The sequence below is a fragment of the Amblyomma mixtum genome, chromosome 2, assembly GCF_055824585.1.
Source record: "Amblyomma mixtum isolate Tamu chromosome 2, ASM5582458v1, whole genome shotgun sequence".
NCBI lineage: Eukaryota > Metazoa > Arthropoda > Arachnida > Ixodida > Ixodidae > Amblyomma > Amblyomma mixtum.
In genome coordinates, this window is record NC_143013.1 from 39,864,801 (window position 1) to 39,876,829 (window position 12,029).

General features: G+C 47.7%; 2 protein-coding genes across 4 annotated transcripts in view; one reads left to right on the forward strand and one right to left on the reverse strand.

The window, feature by feature from the left end:
* LOC149359057 (uncharacterized) overlaps nucleotides 1-8,209 on the forward strand; it is an 81,403-nt gene extending 73,194 nt beyond the window's left edge. For both annotated transcript variants that reach the window (XM_089571241.1, XM_089571240.1), the window contains exon 4: nucleotides 7,992-8,209. In XM_089571241.1, the coding sequence (XP_089427367.1) occupies nucleotides 7,992-8,072 (81 nt within the window). In that variant the 3' untranslated portion in view covers nucleotides 8,073-8,209. The remainder of the gene's footprint in view (nucleotides 1-7,991) is intronic.
* LOC149359058 (uncharacterized) overlaps nucleotides 1-12,029 on the reverse strand; it is a 45,482-nt gene that overhangs the window by 13,218 nt on the left and 20,235 nt on the right. The window contains exons 2-3 of one of the 2 annotated variants that reach the window (XM_089571238.1): nucleotides 2,647-2,755; nucleotides 1,428-1,538 (exon numbers count right to left, since the gene is read on the reverse strand). In XM_089571238.1, the coding sequence (XP_089427364.1) occupies nucleotides 1,428-1,538; nucleotides 2,647-2,744 (209 nt within the window). In that variant the 5' untranslated portion in view covers nucleotides 2,745-2,755. Of the gene's footprint in view, nucleotides 1-1,427; nucleotides 1,539-2,646; nucleotides 3,016-12,029 lie in introns of those variants that run through there. The other variant, XM_089571239.1, reaches the window with a different exon arrangement.

Consider the following 12,029-nt stretch of genomic DNA (forward strand, 5'->3'; position numbering starts at 1 on the left):
ATAATCTGCTAAGACACCCTGTGGCTTAACCAAGACGTGCGGGCTTGCATATGTAAGCAAGGTCACCGAGGGCCCGCATGTAACACGTGCCGATTCTTGCGGGTGTGTTTAGGTTTGTGTCGGTGTACTATTGATAACTGGTAAGGTTTAAGGAGTGAGGATGGCTGTGTGATGAGTGGGTGCTGTCACCGAATAACATTTAAATGGGTTATGACTGCGTTTTTCAGACTCATTTTGTTCGCTATGACTCTCGGAACAACTGGGCATGAGGTCATTTGGTGCAACGAGTAATTTGTAATTGAATTTTTAAAACTTGTGCTGTACCGTGTGGTAGTCAGGTGAGACTAACGCGCTCGCGATTCATGACGCCGTGAACCAATGCTCACGTGCTTTCTCTCAACTGAACGAGTGAACTGCGCACTCCTCGTAACGAGCGTAGGGGAGTGGGTGGCTCGCTGTTCGGGATAGGAGTGCTGAGGGTAAAGGGGGGGAGTGACGGCAGGGGGACAAAGGCAACAGAGGTCCGTGTCCTTCCCTTTTCTGTCTACTGCCGATCTCGGCGGCTTAACTGTAATGTGTCAAGGTGATTTTGCATCGGTTTTCCACCAGACGGCGGCGCTGTCGGGGGAGGGGCTTAGAGTCAACTTCAAATTGCACTTTTTAGCTAAAATGCCCACGTAGAGCCCTGCTTCTTTTTTAAGTATGCATAACAACGGTCGTGGCTAGAACGCCACGATTTGTTGGGAGATCATAAATGACCCCTTTAATGTACAGGTTGCTTGTTCCTGCTTAACTGCGTTTGGTGTGGAATTCTTCTGTCTGAATGTATTGTTCGACTCCTTGGTGAGTGGTATATGGTGTACGTGACGGTGGAGATGAGCCTGTTGGTTGTGAATGGCCTCTTGGGGGGGGGGGGGGGGGGGGGGGGGTACGCTTTCTGGACGACGTATACCTTCGTGCGTGTCCTACTGACATGCACTGACGGATGACTATGTGAGCAGCCTATCCGTCAAGCTCACCAAGACAGCACAAGCATAACTGTGTGTGCCCACCCTCCGCCATTCCTAGAAAAGCTTTTCCCGGCAAAAAAATAAAACGGTTGAAAGTAATCGCTCGTTCTGTTTGTCGTCTCTCTGCTTCAGGCCTTCCTGTCAAGGTTATCGCTTCACTTGAAGAATCACACACAAGCATGATTGCTCTCTCAGTATACCAAAAACAGGTTTCCTTGTGATACTGCATAAATATCACGGCTGCAACACCGCTGTCGCTGTATGCATGAGGAGCACATACTATAGACATATAGAAAAACTGCGCTTTCCGCAGTCCTGTTGCTACTCGCCCCACTGTCAGAGTTTGTGCTTCGTCTACAGACCGTTCAGTAAACTGTGCTGCATTCTTGCGCGGCCTGAAATGAATGATGTGCTCACCGTGTGCTTGTCTTCGGTGAGCTCTGCCATCCGAAGCTGCACTTGGAGCTACGTGGAGAACACGTCCAGCACCTCCAGGCATCCAACGCCGCGCTCGTAAACAGTCGTGTCCTGCGCAAATTCGTTACGGGGGCTTCAAACAGCAGCCCTGATGTCACACTTTTCCAGAGCACATGGTTAGCGCGGTGCGAGCAACGGCGAGCCCCTACTGCAGCTGCGTCGGCGCGTCTTTCCAGTAATGCAAGTTTGGATAGCTTCGTGGCTTGTATACTATAAGTAGCACTTGAGAGAAAACGCTCGTTCTGTCGTCGTCTCTCTGCCCCAGGTAGTTTTGTGAAAATTAGTCATTCCATTGCAAAAATCACACTGAAGAGCATGATTGGTCCATCATTAATACACCAAAAATGGTTGCCTTGTGAAAGTTCATAAACATATGGTTACAACACAAGTGTGACAGTACGGGGAGCGCATACTAAACGCATCCAAGAAAAGATGTCAGGGTTTTAACTTGGTTAAACCTACTAGTGCGAAAGCTCTAGTTTTTGCCTATACCAAGTATTCTTTGGTCCCAATAGGCTAAGGTCAAATTTCGGGTGTGACCCGGGTCATACTTTGGAAATGCCTCAATTCAAATTTGGAGGTCGCCATCGTGTTTGGCTTGGTCAATTATGGTTGGACATAGATTTTGGTACAAAGTTGAGTGAAACCGTGGGTAGGGTGTGTGCCTCATGTAGGGCATTTTTGGTCAAAAAGAAATACGCTCTGTTTAGCGTTTGACCTTTCGCCACATCCGTGCGCAGTGCGCATTTGAAAGGAGGGGTACATAAGGCGCGCTTCCCCATAGAACAGGCGCAGACACTCGCCATAGAAGGAGAAGAAAAAGCAACAGTCGGACGGCGCAGAAACACCCTGGCCAATCCCCCGCCATGGGTATGTGCCATTAAGCCTGAGGACATCGTCATCATCATCAACACCGATCCAGAAGTGGTAGCTTGGGAGTTGGCTGAAAAGCAGCGAGAGCTTTTCGCTTTGAGATATCCAGGCTTAACCTTAGCTAAGCCACAGCCAAATTTTTTAGTCGGTGTTTCGCACTAAAATTTCACTCTACGCTGTCCTGCTTTTACTCGTCCGACTGCTGTGCGTGCTCGTGCTTCGTCTACAGACCGTATAGCTGTGGGTGCGGCATTCTCGCGCGGGCTGAAATGAGTGAGCTGCTCACCGTGTGCCTGTCCTCGGCGACGGTGAGCTCTGTGCCGTCCGAAGCCGCACTTGGAGAACGCGTCCAGCACCTTCAGTCATCCAACGCCGCTTTTGCATACAGTCGTGACCTGCGCAAGTTCATTAGGGGGGCTTGACACAGCAGCCTCTTGGCAGCCATGACGTCACACTTTTTCACAGCACGCGGTTAGCCCGGTGTCACCTACGGCGCGCCCCTGCTGCAGCTGCATCGATGCGTCCTTCAAGTAGCGGAAGCACGGATAGCACAGTCACCTGGTGTACTATATGGTAGCTGGCCACTTCAATCTGCTGCATTGCAATATGTAGTTTTGTGACCGGCGAAACAGGACGCAGGGGGTATTTGCTCGGATAAAAATTGTTGCAAAAGTTAATTAGAGTGTGCCTCCACCGTGTAGCACATCGTGTGTGGCGCTGACGAGCTGTGATACCCTTTCGAAAGGATAGCAATCTCTAGAGGGCATGGGTCAGTGCGGCACAGCTATCTCGATCGACATAAGACACTTTCCGAAAACGACTTTCTTTGCTCGGACCATTTCGTTAACGTCGGCTGCAGGACAAGTCTCACACTGTTGAGGACCCTCGGAAAACATCATTGAAACGAGAGCACTTCAAACCTGATGCTGGGCCTTCCAATTTCTCAAGAATATTCGACTAGTTGTACGCTTCGGAAGAACAGAAGTGCATGCTATTTCATCCATTAGTGGGGCACAAGCGAAAGCCCCGTGAACCAGCGTTGATTCCTCTCCCGCAGGGGACACTGCAGTGGCCGATGATTTATCATTGGACACGTCTCGGAATCCTCTCAATGTCCATCACACTTGGCTAGCAGCCTACTTCCTTGATAGGAAATGGTTTGCATACCATGCTAATGAAACTAAATAGGACGACCATTGGTCAGATGACTTCGCAACTCTTTGGCCACCGTGCACGATCACATATGTTCCATTCGCTAAATACGCAACATACCCCGGCTAAATATACATGTATGCTGTGAGGGCCTACTTTTGCGACAGTAATTTTGCGTTGGATGCAGTGCTTTAAATGCCCACAACGTGCTTTCGACGATTGACGCCTCTCGCGGCGATTGTTTTTAGCAGGGTCACCACCTCGAAAAAGCGTTGGCGTATTCTGCTCGAGCTGAGAAAGGTAAATCCCAAATTTTTCTCCGTGTAAGCATGCCATGTGCAAATTCTATTTATTTTAAGCTGGAAGACAGGTTTGGAAGCGGCACCCGGCTTATTTCTCCTGGGCTGGCGGGGTTTGTAATCGCCTCTATGCAGGTGGCGGGAATGAATCGCCATTCGATGTTGCAAGCGTTCTTGAAAGGAAAAAAAAATCACAAGGCGCAAAATCACAAATCAATCTAGCGCTTGCGGGTCGATGGGCATGTCATTATGTATTGAAAAAAAAAAAACAACAGATAGCCCTAGAAAAAATTACTGGCTGTGCTCCAGGAAGAAGGGTGGCAAAGCGCTGAGGGGAAGTCGTGTTAGTTAACTCCTGCGATGCTTGCTCAAAACGAGGCTCAACAAGCGTTGAAAATCAGTGAAGGCGTCAAGGGTACGCGACGGGCAGCGGCAAAAATAGTCACGCAAGCACCATGCCTACGTAAAAATTAATTCTCCGCTCCTCCCCAGTAAAAAAATTTCTGCCCGCGTTCCCAGTTAAGTATTATTAAGGAGAATATTTTTTACCTATTTGAGGACTTAAAAGCGTCGCAGTCCTGCTATCACGGAAATAGTTAGATAACGTGATCACATCAACGGAGCAGGACGCTGCTGATTGGTTTATGATTTGGTTTTATGGGGTTCAACGTCCCAAAGCGACTCAGGCTATGAGGGATGCCGTAGTGAAGGGCTCCGAAAATTGCGACCACCTGGGGTTCTTTAGCGTGCACTGACATCGCACAGCACACAGGCCTCTAGAATTTCGCCTCCATCGAAATTCAGCCGCCGCGGCCGGGATCGAACCCGCGTCATTCGGGCCAGCAGCTGAGCGCCGTAACCACTGAGCCACCGCGGCGGGGCAGGACGCTGCTGAGTACGCTCAGCATTTTGTGTGCAGTAAAATTTGTTCAAAGTGCTTACATTATACTGGTACGATAATTTGGAGAACACTATTGAGTACGCGCTGTATTTGGTCTGCATAGTAATATTTGTTCATTGTGTCTAGAATACATTGCCACTATAATTTGGCTACTACACTCTAATCCCAGTAACCCATAAAGCTACCTATAGGAGTTACACACAATAAATGCGTCTAAAATAAGCGTTACAGGTCGAGTGTTCTTGATGTTTTGATTATTCTTGACCGATGCATAGGTTACAACGACTCAAGAGGTGCGTTTTATAAGTTACTGCTGAAGGAGCTGCCTTGTAACCCATAGAAAAAAATGCCCAAAACCAGTTTTTTTTTTTTTGGTTTTGTAACCGATAAAACGCACCTCTCAGATTACGGTAACCTATAATCGGCGCGGCGATCCCGTTGAAACGAAAAAAAAAAATTGTTTCTTTTTCAAGGCCACTGCGTGCTTTTCCCGCCATGCGACGCCTCCCGACAAGACGGAAGGCGGGGAAGCCGGATCGGCTGTTTTCTCGCTGCCGCCATCTTTTACCACTTGCATTTGCATTGCGGAGCCCGCGAAACGAGTATTCTTTTGTGCGCACCGCTGCAAAGCAAAAAGCGTGTTAGCATGTGCATCGTATATGCGGAATGAAGTAGAAGCTTATCCTGCGCGTCGTGTTATGGCACGTTTTAAATGATAATTCCAGCGACATAAGCTCGGTGCATGATTTTTAGCAAGGAAGCATAAAGTAGTTGTGTTATTCTAAGGTTAAATATCGTCCAATTAGGCCCTTTAACAAGGATTGGAAATGTTGGATTGGACTTCTTGCATGTTACGTCCATAGAATGCGGAGAGGATTGGATCTCAGCTTCTTAAAGAAAGGCCCGAGGTAGCGAAAAGATGCCAGCGGCACGGATGACATCAATTTCGACACCATGCGGGCATCGGAGCTGTCAAGCGCGGGGCTATACCGAGCAGGCACGCGCGCACTCAAGAGTCCACGTGACGGCGCAAGAGTTCGTTCTCACTTCTGTGCGTAGCCTCTTCGTGGGAGCTTCGCTACTCTGTCCGCCTTTCGCTTGCGGCAGCACGGTTGGCGCGGGCCGCGTGCGCAGCTCTCAGAGAGAGGAGGAGAATAACTGCGAAGGCGCTCGCCAAAGATGCGTCATCTCGTTTCACGAGTGGACGGTGGGATAGAAGTCAAGATGGCGGCCAGCAGCACGGACGTGTTTGGCGTCTTGCGGTGCAGTGAAGATAACTGCGAGTGCCCGCAGTGCATGGTTTTGCCGGAATCGAAACTCAAGTGCGAGTACTGCGGACACTGCCCGGCAGCGCACGGGAAGATGAACGAGATCGGTGAGTACCTTTACGTGGATTTTTACCTGGTGGTTATTTATGTTGTTGTAGCAAGCATGTTTGCACATGAACAAAGGGGGAAATTGAGCGCCTTAGTAGAACTGTGTGTAGCGCATCTCTTGCTTTGCTTGCGTGCATTATTGTGCGCTAAGTGCGACTTCGTGAGTAATCCTTTCGGATGAAAGGGAGCTCAGCAGCTCGACAGGGAACGCACGTGCAGGATTCATGTTGTTCTATTTTCACACTTGGCATAGTGACTGCGCCGCCTTTGACTGCGAGTATCGTGTATGTTACGAATGGCGCAATGCTGCCAGCCTCATGTTTCGGTAGCAGAACCTTCTTCTGCAGGTGTCTTTATGATAGGCTGCACTATGGAGCACTAATTTGTGTTGGAGGAACAGTCGGTGAAGGAATATCCGATCCCGTAGGCAATGTAATGTCGGGCGAACACATGGCGCGAGGCGCCGTTACTATGCATTACTTGGTCCAGCGCTTTCCATTCATCATGCCGGCCGGCGTACAATGCGTGTTTCCCGTGTCTGTTCGCTGGTTCGAAGTCGCCGCCGTGATTTCCATTGCCTCAAGGCGTGAGGGTGCGTCAACAGCCTTGCTAAAGTTTAGATTGCTGAATGAGATTTAAAGAAGAATTGTGCAATTGATGTGCACCTTGTGCTTCCAGTCTCCTTTAAAAATCTGCATAACAGCAGAGATGAAGCAGTGAAACGAGTGTACGATAAATCTTTCTCGCCTGTATGCCGCAACCATGACTCTTAGAGCACTATTAAACTGCTTCGTATGGGAGCCGGTAACTCTCTTCTGTGTTAAGTACCTCTTCCTTTTTTTTGTAGGCGGCACTGCCGGCAGGTGAAGTACAAGTGACGGCGCCTCACCTCTACACTTGCATGGACGGAACGTTTGTTTTTGCTGGCAGCCTAAACGAAGTCATCAGAGTCTGCTCAGGTGGCCTGCAGCGTGCATTAATTATTTGTCTTCTCATCTATTACGTGAAGAACTTGGAGTATCCCTCTTCTTTTTCACAAATTCATTTTCTGGTGCAAAAAATAGTGCTGCCGGGGGAAATTATTCCTAGGGGCCTTGTTTCAGCGCTCCTGAGGAAGTTCCTGACTGTTTTGAATAAGATATTGTAAAGCTGTGGAGCTTGCCGCGAAGGTTTGTTAGTAATCTTTACAGAGCCAATGTCTGGCCCGTTCTCACTATGTATATTATTTTCAAGCAGTGTGGTTCAATAAAACAAATTGTGCCTCATACCATTTGTTCCTTTTTACATGTGCACAACAGCGGCTTAACATTGAAGCGCCCATTTTACTACTGCGCCGTACAGTTATCTTCAACTTGGACGGGTCGAAGACTTATTTGTTGAAACATTAACCCGCCATAGTGGTTCGAACCTCCATGGGACCTCGGCTACTGAGCCAGAGGTCTTATGTTCGAACCGAGCCGCGTTTCGGAGGAGAAACGCAAGGGCGGCAGTGTGCATGAATGCATAAATTGAAAGAAGAAAATGAGAGTTGACATGTAACCTGTGAAGTACTAAGACAGGATGAAGGTTGCGACGTAACTTGCAAATATTCACAGCTGACGGTAAGATTGAGGGTTACCGCTTAACCTTTAAATTTCTCAAAAATGAGAGCAACGCTGAGGGTTACAGCGTAACCTGCATCCAGTTCATGGCCGACACCAAATTCAAAGGCACAGTGTAACTGGTAAAACGTATGCGGTACGCTGTAACTCTGAAAATTATCGGTGCACAAATTTGTGAAAGTGTGCACCTATATTAAGGGTTACCGGGATTAGAGTGTAAGATGTGTTGCCACAAAGGCTGCGACAGCAGTTCCAAGAATGTGGAGCTCTCGATCTAGAGTCGGCATATTTACTCTACGCAGGAGTACACTGGCTTCAGGACCCCTACCCCGTCTGCTGCCTCGATCCCGGACAACACGACTGCTGACTATGATCCTCAGTGATGATGATGATGATGTCCTCGGGCTGAATGGCACATACCCACGGCGGGGGATTGGCCAGGGTGCATAGCGGATACAAACGCACTCATGTACAGGGAATGGAGTATAATTAAATCTAAAATTTGGGACACAGAGCTAGAATTTGTGCAATACAAAAAATACGGAGAAAGAAAAGTTGTGAATTCACATTCTAGCAGAGGAATCTACCGGATGAAATTATATAATTGTGAATAGAATCGAACACTGGTTTCAGGGCATATCCCTTGGCGCTTGCCCCGAAGGATAAGAGAATCGGAATAGATAGAGGAAGCCCAAGCCGAGCGAGGGGGATCTCCAAGCAAATTCTACGGAGAGCAGCGAGCCGCCGGCAGGAGAGGAAAAAATGTTCTATAGACTCAATTTCGCCACAAGACTCACAAAGGTTGGATATCGAAAGCCCCGATCGGCATAAATAAAGATTTAGCCGCGGTATCCTGCAGCGCAAAAGGGTCATGGACACCTCACATTGCCTCGAACTGCACATCCGCACACTCCAAGGAAATGCCAGGTGTTGAAAATCCGCTGCAGCGAGGAGAGGCTCATGGCTCAAGGTGTGGAAACGCTGGAATCGCTGAAAGCGTGCTAGAGTCAAGTAAATAGTATTTGGGACGAAAGGGTCAATAGGACCATCAAGGGCAGACTTTGCTAAAAAATCAGCCCTCTCATTAGAAACAATGCCACAGTGCCCAGGGACCCAGTGAAAGCGAACTTCTGAAACATGTGGAGGAATAAAAAATTGAAGGGAACGGCTCATAGGAGTATCACTCGAGGTTTCGAGCGCTGCCAAAACAGAAAGGTTGTCTGAGAGTATAATAACCCGAGTGATACTGCAGGGTATCATTAATAAGGCCAACTCAATGGCCAGAAACTCAGCTACAAAAATAGGGGTATAGTCAGGGGCCCGAAATGAGTAGCTCCAATAAAGAGCCCTTGAGTAAATACCAATAGCGGCCTTTTCATCTTGCTGGGAGGCATCTGTATAGACGGCAATATCGTTAGGAAAATTGTCTAGGTACTCCTCTATGAGCCCATTTAACATATTGGCGGGCAGGTTCTTAGCATTCCTTGGGAGGGTGTTGTCAAAGAAGACCGCCGTGTCAGCCCGCCTGTGGTTGACCAGTACTAAAGATCTCACTGATACAGAAATATTTGACAGCAGGGAGTTAGTGAACACCACCTGAGGGAGCTTATACCGAGGCCAGGGAGTACCAAAGAAGAGAGTTGGGTTCGTTGTAAATATAGGGTTAGCCAATCCAGGAACAGGCTCCAAAGACCTTAAAAATGTCCGCACAGTGATAAGCTCAAACCGGGAATTGAGATCAGGTATCCGCGCCTCCAAGTACAACACAGCATTAGCTACTGATTTAGGCAGACCTAAGCAAAGGCGCAGAGCGCGTCGCTCCATAACAAACAGGGGTTCACGCTTGTACTTTGGGCACCCAGAAAAGAGAACGGAGCCGAATTCAAGGATTGGCCGTACATAGGTCTTATAAAGAAGTAGTAGAGTGTCTCGTCGCATACCGAATTTTTTGTTGCCGATCCTCACCAACCGGCCGAGGGCACGCTCACCCTTAAGCGCAATGCTTCTAATGTGTGGCCGCCAGTCTAAATGCGGGTCATATATTATACCCAAGTATTTTGTTGAATCAACTTGCGGGATGAGGATAGAGTGATACGACAGAGAGATGTAAAGAGGGGTTGCTTGTGGGAAAACAAGGACGGCACAATTGTTCACATTTAAAGTTAACTTTATGCTGTCTAGCCAAACTTCCAGAGCATTTAAATAATCTTGCAGTAATTGGTACAGGATATGAATGTCTTTGGCAGAAGCGAAAAAAGCAATATCATCCGCATACACAAACTTTGACGGCAGGGTGAATAGGGATATCACGCATTAGTATGTTAAACAATAACGGTGAAAGAACGGAGCCTTGTGGGACACCTCTAGACTGGGCGTATGTTGTAGAAGTTAACGTACCCTTAGAACAAAAGAACTCTCCTATCCACGCAAATAGGTACAAAGGAGGTTGTACATTAGCCAGTTTATGAAGCAAAATGCTGTGTTCAACGCTGTCGTAAGCCTTTGCAATATCTAAAGTAACCAGAGCTGATACCTCATTTTGCCTCATAGCAACCTTAATACGGCTCTCCAAGTCTATGTGCGCGGTCCAAATCGAACACCCCCGGCGAAAGCCAATCTGAGCCTCGCTAAAACCTTGAAGACTCAGAATATGGCTCGCGAGGCGGCTGAAGACTACCCGCTCTACAAGCTTAACCAAATTTGATGTGAGAGCAATCGGCCGAATATTGTCGAGATCAAAACCCTTCCCCTGCTCTTTCAGCAGTAAAATAATTTTCGGTTTTCCAATTTTGTGGAATCCAGGCTTTTTCCAAAGACCAGTTCACAATCTGCAAGAGGTACGGGGCAAAATCTTGCATTAGGATTTTAAGCATGCCAACTGTTACTCCGTCAATCCCAGGGGCAGCAGATTGCAGGCAATTAACTACGGACGCTAAATCCGATACAGATACCTTAGTGAAGTCTCCACCCAAATGAAACGGAGTTGATGGAAAGGTAGTGCGAGCTCGAAAACGCACAGCAAGGCCTTGAGCTATGGACTCTAGTATATCTTTTTCGTCCCGAGGGGGCAATACTGTGGACTGAGAGATGTGAGAAGAAGGCAGCACATGAGTACGTTCCATGAATCTATAAAGAGACTTCCGGTTGACAGGATTAGACAGATAGGTGTTCAGGCTGGCATTGTACTCATCCTTAGCCTGAGATATTGTTCTTTTAAAATAGGCTGCAAAGAATTTGTAATTTATCCAGTTCTTTGGGCACTGGTTGTGCGTTAGACTCTTCCATGCAGCTTTCCTTCGACGATAGGCTTTTTCGCAGTCGTCATTCCACCAACTGGAAGGAGTCTTATTTACAACGCCTGACCGGACTGTAAAGACTGCTCGCCGAGAGGCGTCTAACACTGAATTTAATACCAGAGGGCCCCCGTCAGATTTATCGGAGGGGGAAACAGACGAGAGGGCCTCACCTAGGAGGTTCTTGAACAGTGTAGTATTTATAAATTTTTGTGGCGAACCAGTCGCCCTGACTGGACTGCACGCAATAGTGAAAGTGATTGGGGCGTGGTCACTGGACGTACCGCAGTCAACTGTACACCACGAAGATACCGCTGTACCATTAACTGCTAGCGTTAAATCAATAGCTGATCGAGAATTAGCCCTCATGTAAGTTATGGCGCGACTATTGTAACAGCACACGCTGTTTGCTGACATCCAAGACCAAAGTAATTTCCCGCTAAAGTCTGATCTGAAACCCCAAATTACATGATGAGAATTGAAGTCCCCAGCTAGAACTACTCGTCTGCTGATGCGCAGTAACGCATCGAGCTCATCCGTCCTACGGACTCCTGCGGGGAAGTAGATATTTGCCACCGTAACAGGGGCGCACTGCGGAATAATGATTTCAACGGCAAGTATCTCACAATCAGGTCTCATAATTTTGTGAGACACTTTAGCACGATGATACAGTTTCGTTGAAATCAATGTTAGTAAGCCCCCACCCCTGCCGTTTGGGCGATCATTTCTAAAAACGGAGAAATTTTTAATTGCGAATGGGCGATTAGAATTGAGCCACGACTCCTGTATTAAAATAATGTCTGGACTATGTTTTAGTATAAGCTGCTGTAAATCGGGGAAAGAAGATGATATAGAGCGACAATTCCACTGTAGAACCGATATTCCCGCCATGATTATTGCTTTAAAAACGTAGCCGCAACAGCCTCTTTCAACACATCTGTTTTCTTTGAAATTCCAGGCGAACTTTTCTTAGTCTTACCATGATGATGGTCAGATTTCGATGGAGAAGAGGAAGCACGACGCTTCTGAGATGGAGTAGTCATTTCA